At 38.8% G+C, this 25,063-nt stretch overlaps 1 protein-coding gene across 5 annotated transcripts in view; it reads left to right on the plus strand.

The window, feature by feature from the left end:
• The window catches only part of CAST (calpastatin), a 127,761-nt gene that overhangs the window by 97,530 nt on the left and 5,168 nt on the right, over positions 1–25,063 (plus strand). For 4 of the 5 annotated variants that reach the window (XM_069085152.1, XM_069085155.1, XM_069085153.1 and 1 more), the window contains 9 exons: positions 4,079–4,177; positions 5,011–5,094; positions 7,170–7,217; positions 7,377–7,469; positions 14,028–14,123; positions 17,880–17,984; positions 22,769–22,861; positions 24,293–24,328; positions 24,623–24,721. In XM_069085152.1, coding sequence (XP_068941253.1) covers positions 4,079–4,177; positions 5,011–5,094; positions 7,170–7,217; positions 7,377–7,469; positions 14,028–14,123; positions 17,880–17,984; positions 22,769–22,861; positions 24,293–24,328; positions 24,623–24,721 — 753 coding nt within the window. The remainder of the gene's footprint in view (positions 1–4,078; positions 4,178–5,010; positions 5,095–7,169; positions 7,218–7,376; positions 7,470–14,027; positions 14,124–17,879; positions 17,985–22,768; positions 22,862–24,292; positions 24,329–24,622; positions 24,722–25,063) is intronic. The other variant, XM_069085150.1, reaches the window with a different exon arrangement.

The following is a 25,063-nucleotide window of genomic DNA, read 5'->3' on the forward strand; positions in this document are numbered from 1 at the left end:
ATTCCTTAGCACCTTGGGGATGAACGGTCCTCAGCCTGGCCCTGTTCTCTTCCTCTCTGTCATTATTTGTTCCCCAAACAGTTCAATGTTACATTTTCTGTAGCTTCAAAGCAAATTGCTCTAAAAACTAACTGGCAGCCAAATCGCAGGAATTATTTTTCACAAAGCGGACATAACTTGAAACAATTCAAAATAACTGCCTTTCTACTCTTTCCTCTGTTGCTAGATGCAATCTAGACTTTAGTTTTTGGTCCATGACAGAAGCATTCAGTTTTTTTAATCATGTCCAACTCTTCATGACTCCATTTGGGGTTTTCTTGGCAAATATACTGTAGTGGTTTGCCATTTCCTTTTCCAGCTCATTTTACAGATGAAAAACCAAGGCAAACAGTGACTTCCTCAAAATCACACAGCTAGTTAGTATCTGAGGCCAGATTTGAACTCATGAAGTTGAGTGTTCCTGGTTCCAAGCCTAGAGTTCTACTTACTGTACCACCTAACTGCCCATGACAGAAGTAATTCCTCTTTTTTTTTTTTTTGCAGTTAAGCACACACAAACACATGAACACACACACACACACACACACACACACACACACACACATGACTGGTATGTCCTTCCTTCATTTTTTAACTCAGGAAGCTATTTCTATTAACTAACAACAGAATGCCTTTCGTTAACCATAAATTTAGTCCTACCTAATGACTTTAAAACATACTGCAAGTCTCAAAATGAAGGGGTTCAGCAATCAGTTGGCCTTAGAGAAGGCCAAGAAAATAGATCTGGCCAAAGTGTCACCTATTTTATAATATGTAAAGGTTTACAAAGCCCTTTGTTAACAGCAAACCCATGAAATGGGGCAGCTAGGTGGTGCAGTGAGTAGAGTGCCAGGTCTGGAGTCAGGAAAGCCCAAGTTCAAATCTAGCCTCACACACTTACTAGCCATGTGAGCCTGGGCAAGTCACTTAATCCTGTTAATGAGCTGGAAAATGAAATGGCAAGCCACTTCTGTATGCTTGACCCAAAAAACCCTAAATGAGGTCACAAAGAGGCAGATGTGACTGAAATATGACTGAACAACAACAAAAACAAAAACAACGACTCCATGAGACAGGTCTTGGTACAAATATTATTCCTTCCATTTTACCAACGAGGAAATTTTTTCTCAAAGAAATTACATAGTGAACTCAAAGAGGCAGATCCTGGAGAGTTACAAATTTATATGCAATCTGAGGTCATTTGATCACTAACCTGATCTACTTGTCTTGCCAGTATCTGCAGCATCTGTTAACAAAAAAATTTTTAATCTTTATTCTGGTGAGCTTGGAATACATTCCTATTAGTATTAAACTGACTAGCTGCCCCTTGGCAGAATGTCCCTTGTTCACTCCACCACCAGTTTCATGCTACTGGAGCTGACTCCAAAGGTCTCTATACTGCCACAGTCAAGGCCAACTTGAACGAGGTTTAAAAGCGCTTTCCAGAAAACTCAGGCTCTGCATCCTAGGACAAGGGCCAGCATGGCAGCAATAGCTCTAAGTGCCACAGCCAAGGATACACATAGCAAAGAAGTCTGAGGGTATCAAGAAATGTGACCAATGAAAGAAGCTGGAAGTAGGGTCAGAGGCTAGGAAGGCAAGATGATAGATCCCCAGTCATGGCATCAGAACTCACTTCTAGCCTCCCAAACACATTGTTCCAATTCAAAACAGAACTTCTTGCTGGGTGTTGAATGGGCTCAACTTGATGCTAAGTCCATAGGGGAATTCATTTCCCTGCTTTGTTGAACAGTAGCAGAGAAGGAAAGCAATAGGAACATTAAAGCTTTAAGTTTTATGGAATCTTAGTAAGCAGAGAGAATAGCTTCTGTTTTTTCCCCATCCCATCTAACACCAACATACTTTGCTTGATTTCCTGAATCCTTTGCTAATCCTTTTGCCAATACTGGCTAATACTTCTGTCTCACAAGATTGTTATGCGGACAGCCAAAAGTGCTACGTAAATACAAAAAATATTATTATTGTTATTAATTATGCTCCTATATAAAGGTTAACAATTCTTAGACATAGGCCTCTGAGTACTAGGAACAAGAAGTTTCTTGCAAGTAAGACTTATTTCATTCTTTATACTTGGAAAGGTCCAGGTACATAGTAGGCCATTAGTAAATATGCATTAATTGTTCATTTACTGATTAATAATTAGGGAATAGAAGATAAGTGAATCATAAGCTTTAGAACTAAAAAAAAAACTTAAGTCTCATCTAGTCCAAGCTCCTCATTTTGTAATTGAAGAAACTAAGACCCAGAGATTTTCAATGCCAATGACTTGCCCAAGGTCACATAGTGGCAGAACTGAAATTTGAACCATGTTTTTTCTGATCCCAGTTCTAGTGTTATTTGTATTGTATTGCATACTAGAGACAAGAGGTTGGAAGGCAAGGGACAAAAAATGGGAAAAACAGGGATAAGAGATAAATAACCAGCTAGGACTATACTTTCTGAACATTTTATCTAGCACCTTTGCATAAAAAAGATAGTAAGGTATCTTAAAGTCAGAAGACCTGAGTTCTAGTCCCCAGTACTGACTGTGTGAAGCATTGTATGGAAAGATCTAGTCCAAGCCTTCCTGCTTCCAAGCTCAAACCCCAGCTTCCTGCTCCCACAAGACAGAGAAGCCTCAAGCTGACAGTACCATTGGGCATTGCTGTGGACAAGGCCAGAGTGTCAGCAGCTGAACTTAGGGGTAGGAAGGAGTGTAGTATGAATATACAAATAGCAATTGAAATTATGTTAAAAATTGGTGCATATTTATAGGTTATAGTTCACTAGAACTGTGTGTGTGTGTGTGTGTGTAGCATACTTTGTCAAAAAAGAGTATTGGATTTTTAGTCAGAAGACTTAGGGTCCAATTCTGTCTCCGCTACTTGCTACCCATGTGACCTTGGTCAAGACAGCTTGGGCCTCAGCTTCATTAGGGATCTCTAAGGTTCCAGCCTAAAATCTGTGCTCCTGTGATTCTGAGAGTTATCCATAACTGTTTATTTGGGGCAGTAATTTGGGCAACCTCTTAATGTCCCTTGCAGTGTCAGGCCACCAAATACCAATGAGATTTGCATCATTTCTTTTGTGTCTGAGATCATTACAAATTAATGTTTTCACACATACTGTGTCATTATTATATGGTATCCCTTTGGTAGGGGGGCCCAGGGCATGAGGAGACTGATAAGTGCAGATAGATCATGGAATCATAGCTATAGACCTGGAAAGGGCCCTAAAGGTCAAGTCAGATCCCTCATTTTACATATAAGGAAACTGAGGCCCAGAGAAGCTTAGTGACTTGCCTCATTTCCCACAGTTAGTATATTGTATGTCTAAGTTGGGATTTGAACCCAGGTCTTCCTGACTCCAAAGCCAGTATTCTTTGCGCTATACCATGCTGTTTATCCTTTTTGGAATGGAGGTGAAGTTTTTTTGTTTGGTTGGTTTTTTTTTTTTTCTGGAAGAAGGGAGATATCTCTTTTTTGATGATTTAGGAGATAAGTGTTTTGGATTTTGGATGGTTTTTAGAATTAGTCTTTGTGGGGGCAGGCATAGGAGTTATATGAATCCTAAGCTATCCTGTACCTTTTCCTCCTTCATATATTCTTCTGCCTGGGATGGAGAAAAGTATTTCAATGTACTTTTCTTCTGGGGTTTTCTTAGGGCTGGTTCCAGCAGGAGGAAGGTAGATCTTCCTGCCTTTTATGAATGATATGAAAATCTTTCATATGAAAACAAAAGATTCACTTAAGAAAAAGTTTCTGCTCCTGTCTCCCCATTTTTCTGTGGTATGTTTATCACAGTGCCCAAACACCTTTTAACACATTGCCCAAATGTTAACGTGAATACAGTGTCATTTATGGAACTTCTGATGATTTCAACCTATACTTTTGAAACATGGATTTTTTTTTCATTCCAGGCTTTTATATTATGTGATAAATTGTGCCCAAGATGAACATTGATCTTTTTGAATGCTTTTGGATAAATACATCTTTAAAACAGTAATAAGCCAGTGTTTCTTCCTATGTCTTTTCAAAAGGGAGAGATGTCAGATGATGCTGTGGAAGCCTTAGCCGGAAGTCTAGCAAAGAAAGAAATAGATCCAGAAGAAAACAAACCTGCAGTGGATAAAGTAAAGGTAATGAGGATTCAGGTCCATCTCCCTCCGTTCCTCCCCTCCAAAAAGTACTCTTTTATAACATTCATAAAGCATGCTTAAGCATGTTTCTCTTTAAAACATTTACCTGTAAAATTTCATGCTTAATTGGTTTGGGATTGACATCAATGGGTCATCCATGTGAGCACTCCCTCCAACAGTACAGATTGCAGCCCCTCAGTCTGTGCTGCTCGTGACCACATATATACCCTCTTTAAAAGTGGCCCTAAAAAGGCCCACCATTTTGATTTTGTGAAAGGTCTTAAATGGATGAAACTCACTTACCTGATGATTCAAGGAAATCCTTGGACTATTTGCACTTTTACAAAGGGCTAAAGAGAAAAATAGTAGTTGCTAGCTGTCTTGGGACATGGCCTGGTGGCCACTCAGTGGCATTGATCTGACCCTGGTGCTTATCCAAGATATATCTCCAAAGGATATAAATGATGACTGTGAGAAAGGCAACAAGGTATTGGACTGAGTGCTGAGTCAACCTGGAGTTGAAATCCATGTCAGACACTTAGGGGTTTTATCATCCTGGGCTGGGTCAGGAGTCACTTCTATCATCTTCAACTTCTTCATCTTTCAGCTGAGTGGGTTGGATTCCATTGACGTTTGAGGCCCCTTCTAGTGCTAAGTCTGTGAACCTATGACTTCATAATCCTGGTCAGATATAGGTGATAACCGGAAGGTACTTCCATCAAGCCAAATCTCAGCTACTTGGTTCATGGGAAATGAAAATACATATATAGATATAAAGAAAATACATACACATATGAGATATACAATAGTAATGACAGAGGGCTTTCCTCCAGGAGAAATCCAAAGAAGAAAAGCGGGAAAAAGTAGGTGAAAAAGAGGAAACGATCCCTCCTGACTACAGATTAAAAGAAGCAAAGGTAAATGGATTTTTTTAGTGTATATCTACTATATTATATGCAATTCATACCCCTCAGGGAGGCAAGAACTCTGACATAGATCCAGGACCATGAAGATATTGGTATGGAGTCTCTACGATCCACAGGAGTCACTATCACAAGTTAAAGCTAAAACAAACAAACCAAAAAATGGCTAAATTAAATGACCTTGTACTTCTACAAACATTTATTAAGAAGCTTGTTCCTGCCCTCATGGATCTGACCATCTCATAGAGGGATGTATACAAATAATTGTAGCACAAAACAATCCATAAATGCCTTGCTTTATCTGCCTTAAAATTTTTTTTAACCACTTGAGATTATTTTTAACGGTTGATTAGCCTTTCCTGGCCACCCCAACTAAAAATGACCTCCCCTCCCAGATTCCCAGGAATTTCTGTAGCAATTATTATCTGTACTACATGCTTAGCAATTAATGACATGTTTACTGGTTTGTGACATATATTTTATTGTTATATTTAACTTCCATCCAGCTCCTGTATTCCTGTTTAACTTTTCATTGTTTTGTCTTGACTGGCAAACAGCAAGTGCTTAATAAATGCATGTTAACTTGACTCATCACCATTCGGTGTACAAAACACTTGAGGGCAGGGATCCTGTCATATTTCTTCCTGGAAGGCAGTTGAGTGGATAATGATGATTAGAATTTATATAACACTTTAAGGTTTGGAAAAGTGTGCTGGAAAATGTTTAACAACCAGCTCTATCAAAACTACACACAAGACATACATTTGCATTTAATCTGCATTATTAACATTTTCCCCATCACTTTTGAGACAATTAACAAAGCAGTAGAGTAAAGTCTGATTTGTAGACTATCTTTGTGGGTTTCTGATGTGTAAATGCTGCTTACACTGAAAATTTACAATCAGTTCCAGTTAGAGTTGGCTTGTATATAATTTATTATTTCGTTTAACTGAAATCTTTTTCAAACGAACCCCAAATGCTTTACCTATTTTGCCCTTTTTACATACAGGGTGATACTTGCTAAAAATAATTGTGTGTTTTTCCATAGTCTACAATTTATTAGCCTCAAAATACATTTCAAATTTGATTTTAACACTCTAAGAGAAGTTGGAGTTGAGCCTGGCTCTCATACATCAGAGATGCCCACCACAGGTGTCCAGCTAAGCATTGAGGAAGGACTGAACCACTTTCTGCCTTTTTATATACTGCGGCAGTCAGGAAATGATGTTAGCAGTTGTGCCTTTCATTCTCTTAGCTGATCAAATCCCAAAGCTAGGTCTGTCTTCTTGAGTTGCCATCCTGGACCTGGGGCATGCAGGAGGCCCTGAACGAGTCTCCAATGCCTTTTCAGTAAAAATTAAAGTGAGATCAAGAATTGAGTATGTTAAAGGAGAGAGAATTTTTGTAAACTGACTCCTTCCCCATGTACTATTCCTGCCCCCCAGTCTCCCATGATCATTACTTTCCTTTTAAAGGACTGGTTTCCAAAACGGGTGGTTTAGTCCCCTCCCCTTCCCCTCTCATTCCCTCCCCTCTCCCTGCACAAACACACACACATACACACACACACACACACATGCACGCATATGCACACACACATGCACAATTTGATCTGGTGACTCTGGCCTTCTGGCTATTCCAGTAAGACTCTCCATCTCTCAGCTGCTGGCATTTTCTCTGGCTGTCTTCCCATACTTGGAATCCTCTCCCTTCTCATCTCTTCCTACTGACTTCCCTGGCTTCCTATAAGTCCCAACTAAAATCCCATCTTCTATAGGAAGCCTTTTCCCACTCTTCTTAATCCTAGTGCCTTCCCTCTGTTAATTATCTCCTATTTATTCTGTATATTGGAGTATATTTGTTTAACTGTTGTTTCCCCTGTTAGACTGTAATCGTCTTGAGGGTAGGGACTGTCTTTTGCCTTTTTGAATCACAGTGCCTGGCACATAGCAAAGCTTAACAAATGTTTATTGACTGACTTTCTAGTGAGCACTAAAATCAGTATGGCATTATTTGAATGCTTAGGAAATGTCATGCAAAAATGACTTTCTTCAATGTTTTTACTACAGGATGAAGATAGAAAACTGCTTGAGAAAAAACAGAGTGAAAAAATCTCAGTAAGTAAATTAACTTGTCTGGGGCGGGACAGGAGGGGATAACAAGAGTTGGTACAGCTTTTGTTTTGTACTTTGAGTTACATTTACATTATTAGACTAGCTTGGAAGTTCATGACAATGACCTGTGACCTTTGTGGATTCATTTCCTGATTTCTGCAGCCTATGAGTGATGATGATGTCCTAGAAGCTTTGTCAGAGGGCTTTTCGTGTTCGAAAGCACCTGTAACCCACGCAGCAGTATCTGTAGCACATGTAAGTTTTCCAGCGCCTTTTTTACTTCTTTACTTTTAGTGGAGAGGTCTGAGACCTTTAACTTGACTTTCAAACTATACCCCTTGAAATTCTGGGTCAGAGGGAATAATCCTGGGCTCAGAGATTTGCCAAGAAAAGATGAAAAGAATTAAAATCTTCCATTTAAAAAAAAAATTATGTCCTGTAAAGTATTGGCCCAGTTTCACTGATGACTTGTTATTCTAAATCAGGAGTTCTTAACTTGGTTTTCTAAATATTTTGATATATTTCATTATAATTGATTTCCTTAGATATTTTATATATTTGTAACATTCTGAGACAGGGTTCAAAGATTTCACCAGACTGACTGCCAGAGAGGTCCACAACACACACAAAATATAAGAAACCTTGCCCTAAATTGTTGAGATAAATAGAAATACTTTATCATGGAGAATGTTTGATCCTCAGAAGAAGTTTGCATTTGCATTTTACCAAAGATCATTTTCCAGAGAATCAATTTCCTGGTGAATATTCCTGTGATTGTGTGTGGCTGGGTAGTTTGAAGGCCGTGCGAGATCAGGCAGGGTTTGGCAATGTGGTCTATAAGCAAAGTATTGCATTAGATGGAAACGTGACCAAGGCAGCATAACCATCTGGTGAGAAATGACTGTTGACTGAGCGATGACTGTTCTAAGTTGGCCTGACGTCTTCACTAAAACGGGGTCAGACGAGCATGAAGACTACAGGGTATGGTCCCATAACTGCTGTTAACACTGTCATGCGTCTTTCTGACTCTCAGGAATTGCTAACCAGGGAGTGATTCTTACAAACTCCAAAAAAAGGGAATTCAGTAAATAGCATGGTCCTCTTATTCTATTACCTTCTTCTAGTCCTAATCAGTTTAAAAAATAGGACCACATCACAGAGATATACAGTTCATATTTAGAAATGGCAGAATATAGGATTGATTTTATGTGTGGCAAGGTCTGTGTATTATTGGAATTATGCATTATCCTGCCCACCAATAAACAAGCAGTTATTAAGCACACACTGTCTGCTAAGAGCTGTGCTAATCAGCAGGCAGACAGAAGCTCTGCCAGAATTGCCCACGGGACATTCTTTTGCATTTAACCTGCACTCAGACCATTTTCCCCAGTTAACAAAGTAGTAAAGTGAACCCTGATTTTTGGCCTGTCTTTGTGGGTTTCTGAGCTGTGAGGTGATAAGGGATGGAGAGAAAGGGATCAATGTGAGATGTGCTATGGAGCCCATCGCAACAGGGTGACTTTGCTGAAGAACTTCAGATGCCAAGATGGTTTCCTGAGGAAGGACTCCCCTGGAGTCCCAAATTCCCCTCCAAACAGCTAGAAGACCACCTCAGGCCTGATCTAGGAGCAGGGAGGCAGCTCACCAGCCCAGCAGGAGAGGTCTGTCTCACTGGTGGGGGGAGGGGAGGGAGTCCCAGAGCAGCAGCAGCCAGGTCACAGCAGGGGGCCTGCAGGAAGCTCTGAGCCAAGAGCATTCCACCAGAGGCCCTGCCTCCGGCAAGCCAGGGACCTGGGAAGGTCCCTGCACATGCCACTGGCTGGTCCCACCCCCATTGCTGAGCAGTAGTGAAGTCCCACCCAGAGACTAGTCAGCAGTGTGCCCCTGCCCCTGGGGCAGACCAGCAGCAAACACCACACCGGGAAAGGCCAACCAGGAGGCCCTATCCCCAGTACAAGCTAGCTGAGAGGCTTCCCCTACAATTCAAGTCCCTGAGGCCCAGTGAAAGCCAACAGCAAGAAGCTGAAGAACAGAGCCCAGCTCTCACATAAAAATATCAAATCACAAAATAGGCAGAAAAAAATAACCAAATAAAAAGCAAATAAAAAAAGAACTTGGCTGTAGAAAGTTACTATAGTGACAGGGAGAATAAAGACAGAAACTTAGAAGTGTCAAAATGGCTACAAGTGAAGCCTCAAAGAAAAGTATAATTTGGTTTCAGGCCCAAAATGAGCTCCTACAAGAGTTCTTAAAGAACTATGAAAAGAAAATTAGGGGAAAAAAGAAAAATTAGGAAAAAGAAATAAAAGGTGAATCATGGGAAAAAGTCAATAGCATGGAAAAAGACACAGGAAAATTCATTTTTTAAAAACCCTTAGAAAATAGAATTGGTCAAATGAAAAAGGAGACACAAAAGCTAACTAAAGAAATAGTTCCTTAAAAATTAGAATTGAGGGGCAGCTAGGTGGTGCAGTGAATAGAGCACCAGCCCTGGAGTCAGGAGGACCTGAGTTTAAATCTGGCCTTAGTCACTTAACACTTACTAGCCATGTGACCTTGGGCAGGTCACTTAACCCCAACTGCCCTTCAAAAAAAAAAGCAAAAAATTAGAATTGAACAAGTGGAAGCTGATGTCCAAGAGACATCAAGCAATGGTAAACCAAAATCAAAAGAAAAAATGGAAAAAATAAGAATTTCTTATTGGAAAAAAACAACTGATCTGGACAATAGATTCAGGAGAGATAATTTAAGAATTATTAGACTACCTGAAAACCACAATTAAAAAAAACCTGGACAGCATCTTTCAAGAAATTATCAAGGAAAACTGCTCTGATAGCCTACAACCTGAGAGCAACCTAGAAATTGAAAAAATTCACTGATCAACACCCAAAAGAGGTCCCAAAATGAAAATTCCCAGGAACATCATAGTCAAATTCCAGAGCTCTTAGGTCAAGGAGAAAGTGCTGAAAGCAGCCAGAAAGAAACGATTCAAATGTTGTAGAAGTACAGTCAGAGTTACATAGGATTTGGTACCTTCCACATTGAAAAATCAGAGGGTTTGGAATGTGACATTCTAGAAGGCAAAGGAATTAGGATTATATAAGAATCATACTCAACAAAACTCAGTAATCCTTCAGGGGAAAAAAATGATATTAATTGAAACAGAAAACTTTCAAGATTTCCTAGAAAAAAAGATTATCTTCAAATACAAGAAACACAAAGGAAATATAAAAATGCAAAAAGAAACAAGAGACAAAATATAAGAAACTCAATAAAGTTAAACTGTTTATATTCCTATTGCCAAGATAATATTTATAACTCTTAAGAACTTTATTATTATAAGGGCAATTAGAGGAAGTATACATGGACAGTATGTCTGGCTATAAGGTGATTTTCATGGGATGATATCCCAAAAACAAAATAAAGAGATGAGAAAGCAGATTGCCCTGGGAGAAGAAGGAAGGGGTAGATAAAATGGGATAAAATATCTTATATATAAAAGACATAAAAGCTATTATAATGGAAGAGAAGATGGGGGTAGAATGAGCAAAGCTTAAACCTTACTCTTATCAGAATTGGCTCAAAAAGGGAATAACATATACACTCAATTGGATACAGAAATCTGCCTTACCCTATAAGTAAGTAAAAAAGGATGGAAATAAGAGAAGGTATGTGAATGGGGTAGGGAAGACTGATAGAAGGGAGGACATATTGGGGGAGGCAGTGATCAGCTGTAAAACACAGAGAAAAGGTAAGAGAGAGCAAGTAGGACAAACAGGGAAAATAGCATAGAGAAAATAGACAGCTCATAACTATAAATGTGAATGGGATGAACTCACCCATAAAACAGAAGAAGATAACAAAATGGATTAAAAACCAGAATCCTACAATATATTGTTTACAAGAAACACATCTAAAGCAGAGAGACAGACACACAGTTAAGGGGCTTAAATAGAATCCATTATACTTCAGCTAAAGCAGAGAAAACAGGGGTAGCAATGATGATCTCAGACAAAGCAAAGGCAAAAATAAATTTAAAAAGGTAAGGAAGGAAACTATATCTTATTGAAAGGTACCATAGACAATAAGTTATATTAGTATTAAACATTATGTACCAAATAATAGAGCATCTAAATTTTTAAGGAGAAGTTGAATGTTATAGGAGGAAATACATAATTTAAAACTATACTTGTGAGAGACCTCAACTTTCCCCTCTCAGAACTAGATAAATCTAACAAAAAAAAAAATAAAGAAAGAAATCAATAGAATTCTGGAAAAGTTAGATATGATAGATCTCTGGAGAAAATTGAATAGGAATAGAAAGGAATATACCTTTTTCTTAACATGGCACCCACACAAAACTTGGTCATGTATTAGGGTGTAAAAACCTTACAAACAAATGCAGAAAAGCAGAAATAGTGAATGCATGTTTTTCAGATCATAGTGTGATAAAAATTACATTCAATAACGGACAATGGAAAGGTAGATTAAAAATTAATTGTAAATTAAATAATCTAATCCTAAAATATAAATGGTCCAAAGAACAAATCATAGAAATAATAAATAATTTCATTAAAGAAAATGACATGCAGTGAGTAGAGCACTGACCCTGGAGTCAGGAGGACCTGAGTTCAAATCCAGTCTCAGACACTTAACACTTACTATCTGTGTGACCTTGGGCAAGTCACTTAACCCCAATTGCCCTGCTTTGACCCTTCCAAAAAGGCAGAGAGAGAGAGAAAAAATGATAGCGAGACAACATTCCAAAATTTATGGGATGCCAGCAAAGTGGTACTTGAAAATTTATATCTCTGTTTGCATAAGTGAAATAGAAAAAGAGAAGATCAAAGAATTGGATATGCAGCTGAAAAAGCTAGGGAAAAAGTTTTAAATCCCCAATTAAATGCCAAATTAGAAATTTTGAAAGTCAAAGGAGAGATTAATAAAATTGAAAGTAAGAAAACCATTGAACTAATAGATAAAACTAAAAGCTGGTTTTATGGGAGAGGGAACACAATAAAATAGATAAATCAGTGGTTAATTTTATTTTTAAAAGGAAAGAAGAAAACTTGCCAGAATCAGAAATGAAAGGGTTGAATTCATCACCAGTGAAGAGGAAATTAAAATAATTATTAGGAGCTATTTTGCTTAATTATGTCAATAAATTTGACAATCTATATGAAGTAAATTAATATCTACAAAAATGTAAATTACCAGGGTGGCTAGGTGGCACAGTAAATAGAGCACCAGCCCTGGAGTCAGGAGGACCTGGGTTCAGATCTGACCTCAGACACTTAACACAAAAAATAGCCATGTGACCTAGGGCAAGTCAACCCCAATTGCCCTCCAAAAAGCAAAAAAACAAAACTGTAAATTACCCAAATCAACAAAAGATATAGAATACTTAAATAACCCAATCTTAGAAAAAGATATCAAACAAGCCATCAAAGAACTTCCTGAGAAGAAAATCCCCAGAGCCAGATGGATTCACAAGTGAGTTCTACCAAACATTTGAAGAACAATTAATTCCAGTACTATGTAAACTACTTGGAAAAATAACCGAAGACGTCTTACCAAATACCTTTTATGACACAAATATGGTGTAGATACATAATCCAGGAAGAGGCAAAACAGAGAAAGAAAATTATAGACCAATTTCCCTAATGAATATTGATGCAAAGATTTTAAATAAAATACTAGCAAGGAGATTACAGCATTATGTCACAAGGATCATACACTATGCCTAGGTGGGATTTATACCAGGCATGAAGGGATCATTTAATATTGGGGAAACCATTAGCATAATTGATCGTATCAATAACAAAAGCAACAGAAATCTTATGATTATCTCAATAGATGCAGAAAAATCCTTTGACAAAAATACAAGACCCATTCTTATTAAAAGCACTAGAAAACATAGGAATAAATGAAGCTTACCTTAAAATGGTAAGTAATATTTATCTAAAACCATTAGCAAGCATTATCTGTAATGGGGATAAGCTAGAAGCCTTTCCAATACAATCAGGGGTGAAGCAAGATGCCCATTATCACCTCTACTATTCAGTATTGTACTAGAAAAACTAGCTATAACAATAAGAAAAAAGATAGAAGGAATTATAATAGGCAATGAGGAAACAAAATTATCGCTCTTGGAAATCAAGGGGATGCCCAGCAATTGGGGAATAGCCAAACAAGCTGTGGTATATGGTTGTGGTGGAATATTATTTGTGCTATAAGAAGTGATGAGCAGGACGATTTCAGAAAAACCTGAAAAGACTTACATGAACTGGTACAAAATGAAGTGAGTAGAACCAGGAGAGCATTTTACATGGTATTGTACAATGAAGAATTGTGAATGACTTGGCTATTCTCAGCCATATGGTGATCCGAGACAATCCTAAAGGACTCACGATGGAACATGCTATTTGCCTCCAGAGAAAGAAGTAATATTGTCTGAATTCGGACTAAAGCATACTATTTTTCACTTTTGTTGTTGTTATTCAAGTCTTCTTGTACAAAATAAATAATATGGGGCAGGATTTTTACAGGATTGTACATATATAACCTATATTGGATTGTTTACTGACTCAGAGAGGGGAGTAGGGAGGGAAAGAGAGAGAGAGGAATGGAATTTGGAACTCAGAACTTTAAAAATAATGTTAACATTGCTTTAACGTGTAATTGGGAGGAAAATAAAATATTTTTAAAAATAATATGATGAAACAAAAAAGAAAAACTTTCTCCATCAGCTTTTTAATTTCCTGTAACAGGGTTCCTTTGGCAGTAACCTTTTGACTATATTTGGTTCTTTAGAAATCCAAAGACAAGAAACGTTCTACTGAAGCCACTGTGATGGCTGACCCCACACCAGCACCTACAACAGGCTCTGCAAGTCCACCTGATGCCTCAGTAAGTACTAGCTGTTTTGATTTGTTTTCTCAACAAAAATCTTTCCCAAGGAGGGTAATAAGAAGCCTACCAGTTAATGTTGTAAAAAAAACTGTCTACCTATTCTGGATTACTAAGGCTGGTTACTTATTAAGGTGGCAAAGGGCACTTGTGGTGATAGAATCCCATAAGTAATGTCCTACATATCCTGTCCTGGGTAGTACATAGAGAATTTTTGAACTTCTGTCTGCTTTCATTTCTTAAATAATTCATTTTACCCATTTATTCTGGCGGTGGTGGTGGTTGTTGCTTTTCTTGGAATTGTGAAAAAGTATAGTCACCTGTATTTCCTTTCTTTCTGATGTTGCATCAGAGCATGGGTGATAGTTCTGGATTTGAGGATTCTTAATCTGTAAGATTGTAGATTTAGAGCTGGAAGGGCACTTAGAGGCCCTTGAATCAAACTCTCTCATTTTAAAAGTTTTGTCACAAAGAACTGTATGCAGAAAAGTGTGTTTTTAGCAGTCTCTAGGAATCTCTACATTTTGGGGTGGTCACTGGAACCTAACCTTACATTTCCCATGGGTTACACATAACATTTGCAGTTTCTACTTTTCACACCGTTTACTGGGAACGTTACCCTCACAAAAGTTGAGGATTAACAGTACAAAAAAAGAAGGCAGAAGACAGTCCCTGTCTTCAAGGGACTTCATTGTCCAATCAGGGACAACATACATATTATACAGATGAAAGTGTGCCTTTTAAAATCAGGCATCAGGGTGTGCTCAGAAATTGCAAATACAATACCAATGTCAGCTCTGCTTATGCTCCTCTCATGACAATGACTCCCAAATCTACATATCCAGGCTTCCTTTTCCTTCTGAATTCCAGCTCTGCATCAACCACTTCCTTGACACCCCTACCTTAGATATCCCACAGGCTTCGCAGATTCAACAAGTCCAAAACAGATGTCAGTCTCTAAACCTGCCCTTCATCCAGACTTTTATATTTCTGCTCTATGTATTGTCATCTTCCTAGAATCACAACAGTGGCTGCATCCTAGAAGTCTTCTTTGACTCTTCTTTCTCCCTCATTTCTCAGTTCAAGTCAGTTGTCAAGTCTTGCCAATTAGGCCTCCACAACAATCTCATCTGTCTCCTCTCAATTAGTGCAACTGCCACCTTGTTCAGGCCTTCATCATCCTTACTGAGACTATTACAGTAGTCTATACTTGATCTTTCTCTTTTCTGCTAAATCATCCACATGGTTTTCAAAGTCCTCTCAAAGCATAGTCCCTCCTCAAAAAATTTCAGTGACTCCCTATTACCTCTAGGATAAAATACAACTTGGCATTTAAAGCCCTATGTAACTTGGCTCCCACCTATTTTTTTATATTTTATTTTTTTCCCCAATTACATGTAAAAACAATTTTTAACATTCTTTTTTTTTTTTTGATTTCCAAATTCTCTCCCTCCCTTCCTCTTCTCCCACTTCCCTAAGAATGCAAGCAATTTGATTTGGGTTATACTTATGCAATCATGTAGAAGAAATTTCCATATTTTTGCTCATCCTTCATTTTTGGAGGGGATCAGTGACATCACAGGGTATTATCTTGACATGAATGTGGATTGAATTTAAGTGAAGCAGAGTTGCACAAAGTCATGAGTCCTCACTCTCTCTTTCTGAGTCATCAAAGTCCAGCGGCAGGACAAAAGTCAGGATGACCAAGATGCAGTGGATGCCCTTGGCATCTTCAATGCTTGACCAAGCTCTAAGCACTCCACAGCACCTGCTTCAGCTGCCTTCATGGCCATTGGAACAAGTTGGTGTCATTCACTCATTCCACCAGGAGAAGTCTTCCCATTCACCGACAAGATTGGAGGCCTGCTGGTTGCCCTCAGCCTGGTTTAGCCCATGCACATGCTACATCTTCTTGAAGATGGACACCAAAGGTGGTTGAGCAGCCCTGGAAAAGGCTCAGCTAACCCTCACAGCAGACAAGCTAGTTCTCCTTGAACATCCCTTTACCCCTATTTCCATATTAGTCATGTTGTGAAAGAAAACAGACCAAAAAATACACAACAACATGAAAAAATAGAGAAAGTGAAAAATAGTATGCTTCAATCTACATTTAGACTCTATCATTTCTTTCTCTGGAGATGGATAGCATTTTTTATGAGTCCTTTAGAATTGTCTTATTTCATTGTATTGCTGGGAATAGTTAAGCCATTCACAGTTGATCATCATACAGTGTTGCTGTTACTATGCACAATGTTCTCCAGGTTCTGCTCACTCCACTTTGCATCAGTTCATGTAAATCTTTCCAGCTTTTTCTGAAAGTATCCTGCTCATCATTTCTTATGGAACAATAGTATTCCATTATAATCACATACCACAACTTGTTCAACCCTTCCCCGATTGATAGGTATCCCCTCAATGTCCAATTATTAGCCACCATGAAAAGAGCTGCTATAAATATCTTCATACAAATAGGTCCTTTTCCTTTGATCTCTTTGTGATACAGACCTAGTCCCTATTGCTGGTTCAAGAGGTACACACAGATTTATAGTCTTTTGGGCATAGTTCCAAATCGATCTCCAGAATGATTGGTTCAGTTCACAACTCCGCCAACAGTGCCCCACCTACCTTTCTAACCTTGTTTCATTTTACTCCCCTTCATGTACTATATATTCAGCTAACCTAGCCAAATTCCCCAAATTGGGATTCACTCTTAAGTCTCAATGCCATTGCATAGGGGGTCTCTCCATGTCTACACTGTTCTCCCTCTTAATCTCTGCCTCTTAGAATCTTTATTACTTAATGTGAGGCTCAATTCTGGTTCCATTTCCTATTTAGGATTCTTCTTAATCCCTCAACCCTTTCCTCCTCCCCTTCCCCTAGTGCCCTCTGCCTTTTAAAATAATATTGTATTTACACATTATTTACATGTTGTATCTCCTAGTAGACTGCACGCTCCCTGAGGGTAGAAAATGTTCATTTTGTCCATCTCCCCAGATCTTAGCACAGTGCCTTGTGAACATGTAGTAAATGTTTGTCAGATTGAATTTTGATGAAAAAGTACTAAAGTACTGAAAAATTTTCATATCCATCTTTATAATTGACTTTTTAAATTATGCAATAAAATGAGCACAGTTAACCCAACTATGCTTTTATTTAGTGGATTGTAATGTCACACTCTCCCAATATGGCTCAGGAGCATTTTGGAAAGGAGGATGTTGTTGACAGGAACCCATGATGTGCCCCCAAGGGAGGTCATAAGGGTGCTGCTGCCCATTGTCAGCACATGCTGTTTTACATCTTCCTTTGCCCCCCTGTTACTGTGTCCCACTATGGCCAAGTGTTTGGCTGGGGTAGGGGAAGGGGAAGGAGGAAGCGATTGAGCACTTATAAAGTGCCTACAGTATACGAGGCACTATGCTAAACACTTTACAAATAATATCTCATTTGATCCTCACAACAACCCCAGGAGGTAGGTACTGTTAGGCCCATTTTACAATAGAGGAAACTCAGGCAAACAGATTAAATGATTTGCTCAGGGTTAACACAGCTAGTAAGTGTCTAAAGCTAGATTTGAATTCAAGTCTTCCTGATTCCAGGCCCAGCACTCTGTCCACTGAACCACTTAGCTGTTTGCTCTGGAGATAAGCAGGTGTGCTTATGGAAAAAAGTCTAACACTTCTGTGTTGGGTTGCCTATCTATGGAATAGTTGTAGTTAATGTGGAGTCTTTGTCTTTATTTTTGTTTTTACTCTTTAGCAGAAAGATAAGGAGCTTGATGATGCATTTGATCAACTCTCTGAATCGCTTGGAGAAAGAACCCCAGACCCCCCTGAGAACAAGCCAATGGAAGACAAAGTAAAGGTAAGAGAATAACATAAAAAGGACACTTGTGATTTGATATAACAGCTAGCCCCTCAACAAAAAAAAAGACAAGGAATTTTTGGAATATGCTGAGTGCAAAGTTACTTGTAAAGTCTAGAGATTCTTTTCCATATAAGAAAAAAAAGCAGTTTAATTTTATCTTCTAACCTGTAAATATGGATCAATTTCCAAACGCTGTCAGATTCCAATCATTTAAAAAATGCCTTCTAATTATAGTGGGACAAATTAACACATTCCCCAATTATGCTCTATCCATATTGGTTTTTATTCATTTTACCTGTCAATGATGCCTGTCATATTATACTGTAGTTTTTTTTTTTTAGTAAATTAAGTTTTTTGAGCTGTTGGAAAAATTCTAGAACATACTATTAAAGAGATAGATGGTTAGTGAGCATCTACAAAAGCAAGCAGTGATTATTACAGAGAGGTGACCTGACTTCATCAAGAACAAGTAATTTCCCATTCTGATAGGACTAATACACTGATAAGGGGAATGCTTATTTATAATATAATATATTATTCCAATAATATAACATATTATTGGAATGAGGACACAGATTGCCTGGATGTTAGCAAGGTTTTTGAGAAAGGATCTCCTACTATTCTTGTAAAGAAAATGGAGAGGCATGGATTAGACAGCAATACAATCATATGGATTCAGAACAGGCTGATGACCAAACTCAAGGAGGATTGTTTGGTGGCAGGACCTTCCCAGATGCCTGAATTGGGTTTTTCCTGTGCTGCTTAATGTGTTTATCAATGGTTTCATAGTTTCCCAAAGTGGGCAATGCCACCCCCTGGAGCGGGGTGGGGTGCTGGACCAATCCAGAGAGGCAGTGGTAGCCTTGAGTGCAGTTGAGGGGTGTTTCATCTGTTGTGTAACAGAGTTAAAGTTGTAGTGATTATATTATTTTCCAAATAAACACACAAAATGCAAGTTATAACCCATCAGTGGTCAAGTCCACCAACAGGTCTTAACAAGCAAGTGTTAAGTGCACATGTTGCGCCTTGTCAGGAAGTCCAGAATGCATTGGCAGGAATATGTGTGTGTAATGACTTGTTTATAATATAGTCCTATATCGTTACATGACATAACATTACCTCATCAAAATTTCAATGCAGGAAAAAAAACCATGAATTTATAATAAATGATTAAATTTAAGATGTGTCATTTAAAAACAATATATATGTATATATATATTTTTTTAAATGATGCAAATAAAAAATGTTAAAGGGTTGAAGAAAGATTTCCAGGGGGCAGGGAGGACTGCTGAATAACTTTTTTAAGGAGGATGGTAGACCAAGTAAGTATAGGAACCTCTGGTTTAAATATAGGTATCAGTGGTAGATTCATCAGATTTTCAGGTGACCCAAAACTGGAAAAGATAGCTAACATTAAATGAGATACCATTTATAAAGTGCTTAGTACAGTACCTGGTACACAGAAGGCACTTCATAAATGCTTATTTCCTTACCTCCAAACACATTAGATGATGGAGTCAGAATCAAAAAAATGTATTGACAGGCTAGAACATTGAACTGAATCTTATCAGATGAAATTCAGTAGGGATAAATTTATGTAAAGGCTTGCAGTTGCTTGCAAAAATCAGCTACACAAATATAAGATGGAGGGCATCTAGATAGACAGCAGTTGTTTTGAAAAGGATCAGAGGGTTTTAGTGGACTGGAAATGCTTTGGGAGGAGCTCAGCTTCCAGGAATAGGAATCTATCCTTGTCCAAACTTATCTGGAGATTCAGTTCTGGGAGCCAGGGTCTAAAAAAGCTATTGATAAACTGGAAGAAGTCTGGGACAGTGAAGGGCCTTGAGTTAGTGACATATGAGAATTGGTACTGGACATGTTTAGCCTGGGGAAAAGCCTACCCCGGGGGTGGATAGAGAGACAATAGCTGCCTTCAAGTATTTAAAGGACTGTCAGATGGAGAAGGGATTGGACACCTTCTGCTTGGCCCAGAGCACAGAAACAGAAGCAAAGGCTGGAAGTTGGCAAGAGGCAAATTAAGGCTGGATGTCAGGAAAAGCCCTCTCTTAGAAGTATCCTAAAGTGAAAATGACTTTCCTCTAGGGGCCATCTAGGAAATCTTCAAGCAGAGGTTGAGTGACCATGTATGGGTTGGATGAGATGACTGCCGGGGTCCTTTCCAGCTCTAACACTGTAATTCTATTATGCTAAATGAAGGAGAGGAAATGTAGGCAATGGGCATAGACTGCTTTTTCTAGGAGTCTGACTGGGAAGAGGAGAGGTATGGGCCAATGGGACAACGTGAAGGTTGGTTTTAAGGATGACAGAGACCTGAGCATTGTTGAAGGCAAAAATTAAGGGGCCAGTTGTTTTTGTTCTTGTTGTTGGAGTTCAGTTTCCCAGGCTCATGCTAAATTGTAAACTTCTGAAGATCAATCTCCTCTGAAGCCTGGTCGTTCACAGCTGTATGGAGTCACATGGGCTTTGGTGCCTTCTGGCTCTGAGCTTCTTAGTGGGGGGGGTATATACATATCTAGTCTGAGGTGAGATATTGCCTCAGGGCTTGCTCACGGAAGGACATTTAGCCATTATTAAGGGAGCCCCCCAGCTGTGAATGTGAATCGCTCATCAAGGTTTGGAGAGGAGACCTCTGATACCAACCCTTGTGAGAACACTGGAATATTGTTTAATTAAAGTAAGATCATTAACGCCATTGAAGTTGTCTTTCCTTTAGAGGAGTTCAAAGAACCTGTGCTAGCAGCCCTTCTGTGTGCTGGTGTTATTGCTCTTACATCTCCACAGCAGCTACAAGTAGTATTAAGGACACACCAGGAGACAGGAAGAGGTTGAAAAGGAGGGAGGGAAGGAGCAGAGGGACATAATAAGAATGAGAACACACACTCTGCTCAGGAACTAGGGGCACAGATAGAGGGTTGTCAGTAACAAGGAGAAGACCCACCTTTTTTCCAAGACTGTAAAGAAGTCTTTTGCTGAGGGAAGGAGGAGGATGTAAGAGGTTGAAAGAATGAAGGAGACGTCTGGAACGGTCTTTATGAGGAGTGCAGTAGAAAGATAAGGAAGAATGATCAATTAATAAACAGTTAAGTGTCTACTGTGGCCAGGCATCGTGCTAAGAATACACAGAAAGGCAAAAATCTCTGCCTCAATGAGCTCACAGCCTAATTAGGAAAACAAATGCAAACAATTATGAAGCAACAAGCTATATATAGGCTAAGGTGGAAATAATCAAGAGAGAAGACACAAACGAATCAAGGGGGATCTGCAAAGGCTTCCTGTGGAAGGTGGGTTTTCAGCTGGGATTTAAAGGAAGCTATAATGTGGAAATGAGGAGAGCACAGTGGATAGCCAAAGAAAGTTCCCAGAGCTGGGAGATGGAATATCTTGTTCAGGAAACAACAACAAAGAGGGTAATATCACAGGATTTCAGGGTACGTGGGAGGAGACTGGAAAGGTGGGAGGTGGCGGGTTATGAAGGTTTTTGAACACTAAAGAGAAGGTTTTATATTTGATCCCAGAAGTGATAGGGAGCCACTGGAGTTTCCGGAGTGGGGGGTGACATAGACCTGTTTTTTTAGGAATATCACTTTGATAACTGAGTACTGTGCAGCAGGGAGAACCCAGTTAAGATAATATGTAATTTGATGGAGATCCAGTTAGCACTGCTTCAATAACATGTGAATAAAGCTCATTGTGGGGGAGGTCTAGGTTGGGGCATAGCAAGGCATGAGTAGCTGTAGATCAAGGAGACAAAAGTTGGGTACAGTATATAGCTGACCTACTTTATTATCAGACTAAAACTGGGAAGGAAAGAAAATAAGGCCAAAGTGGGCATGAGGACCTAGAGAAGAATAAGGAAGGGTAGAGTAACCAGAGGGCATGCTGAGGATAAGAAATGGGTGTGGGAGGGGTGAGGCACAGAGAGAAAGGTAAAGATAGCAGGGTATGACCAGAGAGGAGAATTTCAGAGTTCTTGATTATCAGGAACTATGTTGCGTAATTCCTTTTGTGGGGCTAAGGTGGAGTGATGGTATAAGTTATGGGAGTTGAAGAAGTTTAGGAATTGGGTAGGAAACCATAGTATTGAAGTTCCCCATGTATAAGATCCGGGGTTTGGGCAAAGACCAAGATTGTGAGCCTCCTTGAGGAAGGGGAGAGTGGTCTGGGGGCCAGTAGATAACAACTGTCATAACTGGATAGGGTGAATCAACCGTAAAGGCTTCACTTTATATGCTCTGAGCCGAGCCAAGACGTCACATCATTCTTTTGTGATCTATCAAGAATGTTAGCTCTTGGGTCTTACTGAAGGGGACAGATGTCAGAATTATTCAGATGAGCTAAAAAAGCCCAAGTTTTGGTTTGGAAAGTGATCTTTCATAACCCTGGGCTTCCCTTCTGATCACAATTGCAGAAGGTTGTATTTTTATCACTTATTTCTCTCAAAATTAATGTGTCCATTTCTTGTTCCCTTTATGAAATTGTAAGTGAATTGAGTACACAGGATACTCCTGGCTTAAATTTCAGTGCCTTACATTAGTAGATAAACATTTTCAAACGCAAATAGAAAATCCATAGATAATAATTAACATTTTTATCCATGTTAGATTGAAGATACTGTCTTCAGTTGCTTAAAACAATTAAAAACAGGCCATTTGTCCCCATCTTGCCAAAATACAATAAATGCTAGGAAATTCAGGTTGTATTCCATGAAAAGAAAAGGAACAAATATTGATCATGACTTTTTTTTTGCTCAATATTTCTAGGAAAAAGCTAAAGCTGAACATAGAGATAAGCTGGGAGAAAGAGATGACACCATACCTCCTGAATACAGGCATCTTCTTGATAATGATGACCAGGTAAAGGGTGCCTCCAGGTCCACAGAATATAAGAAGTGTGTAATTTTTATATTTTTATCCAAACTGCAGGTGAAATATAAGGGAGGTGCTTTTTAAAAACATAAATTCAAATTTAAGGTGTGACTTTCTGTGCCCTTGAAAAAGAGTCTGCTGAACTACTACATATCAGTCAGCCTTAGTCAAGTTGTAACGTGGCAATGAGACACATTTTAAGAGGAGGCAGAGAACTAATCTCTTGATCAAGAAAATCTGGGTTCAAGTCCTGCTTTTGACATGTCCTGGCTGTTTGATCCAGGTCCAGTCCCTTAACCTGTCAATGGTAGTGAGATCACTACTCCACTATTAAGTGGAAGCTTCAAATCTGCATTGGTAGGGGGAGTTTCCTCCTTAAGAACTCACTATTTCAATGAAATCGAAATTCTAGCCTGAGAAAAGGGGGACAGAGAGGGAATGAATTGAGAGGGAGAAAACCTGAGGTCAAAGGGCTAAAGGGGAAGGGGAGGAGTGTGTGGGGGAGGCATCAGAGGCATTCTGATCCATTATCCAAAGTTAAAGAAAAGAATGTTAGGCAAAATAGGATTCAAAGTCAGAAGACCTGTTCAGTTCTTACCTAGATGCACGCATATCGAGAAGGCAAAAATGTTGGTCTTTTGATCCAGACATAAAGGACTGCTTTTGGTCAGACTTGAGACTTTATTTTAAAAAAATCACTCTGTCCTCTTCCAGGTAGATTACTGAGATGAGTAAATATAAAATGACACCCATCTGCTATGCATTTGAGGCCCAATGAGGCAAACAGAGCAAGAGGGCCCTGTTAAGCTTTGCAATAGTGTTTCTCAAGGCACTAATGGGAAAACGTGCTCTTTGCCGCCCCTGTGTGGTCATTGCTGGTAGTCTTGGCAAATGTGGTTTAATACATTTACCTTTCTTAACCAGGACCTTATTTATAGTTTTTAATTTACCTGTTACTTACCACAGTAACTCACAGTCTGTGTGAATATGTGATTTTAAACTTTCTGATTTTGCTTTTTGTTGTTTAGCTGACTTATGAAATATGTCATGCAAAATCAAAAAAACACACACAAATTTGCCAGAGAAGCCAAAATAAGAAAAATCATTTCATTTTATAGTCCTAGGAAATTTTTACATTTCCTTTAGGCATATCAAGGTGATAATTACTTTAATATTTCCATATTTTAACCAAGATGGCAAAGTGGGAGGTAAAGAAATGAATTGTTTTCTATCTAGATTCCGTGTTACTGGGGTAATATTTCTGGAATGTTAGTTCAGGATTTGGGTTGTTTTTTTTTTACATTCTACAACAGTTGACTGTTTTCTCATTTTGTTTTTTTTATACTTCGATTGTTGACTCTTTTCTAACTTGAACATGTGTGAAAATGTGTTTGATGGGCAATGTGTTTTGTTTTTAAGGGTAATGCAGCAAAGCCACCCCCCAAGGAACCCAAGGTAAAAACTATAGTACTTTCTTTCTCTATTGAATTTAAGTCTGACTGGGATTTTGGGATAGTGCATTTCATCTTACATCTAGATGTTATACTTTCATGTCAAATAAAATGTAGAAGAAAGAATATGATGGAGATAGTTATGTGTTCATGTCTAGTTCAGCATTCTCACTAAGAAAAATACCTAAAAAACATGGTGAATAACAGCAGATTTGCTATAAAGATTTCCCTTTTTCTTGTTGGGGTTAGAAAATGGCCCTTACACTTTATATTTCTTTACTGATACTTTCCAATTCAGAATTCTGCAGATGGTAAGGACCCCATTGATGTACTCTCAGGAGGTTTTGACAACTGTTCCCAGACTCCATCTCCAGAAGGTCCACAGAAATTGACAAAGGTGAGTAATGATTTTCTTCCCAACTTTCAAATCATCTGTGTCATGGGCTCATGTGGTGAGGGTGAGGAATAAAAGACAGCACAAAGGTTGCATTGGTATCCATAACATTTTAAAGTGACTCACCCAAGGTCACAGAGTCAGTGGCAGTTTTTATTTTGTTTTGTTCAATTGTTTCAGTCATACCCAATTCTTTGTGACCCCATTTGGGGTTTTCTTGGCAAAGATACTTGAGTGATTTGCCATTTCTTTCTCTAGCTCATTTTATAGATGAGGAAACTAAGGCAAACAGGGTTAAGTGACTTGCCCGGGGTCACACAGTTAGTAAATGGCTGAGGCTGGATT

This window comes from Petaurus breviceps, unplaced genomic scaffold, assembly GCF_028583685.1.
Source record: "Petaurus breviceps papuanus isolate PSGF00001 unplaced genomic scaffold, PetGlider_PUasm1.0 175, whole genome shotgun sequence".
NCBI lineage: Eukaryota > Metazoa > Chordata > Mammalia > Diprotodontia > Petauridae > Petaurus > Petaurus breviceps.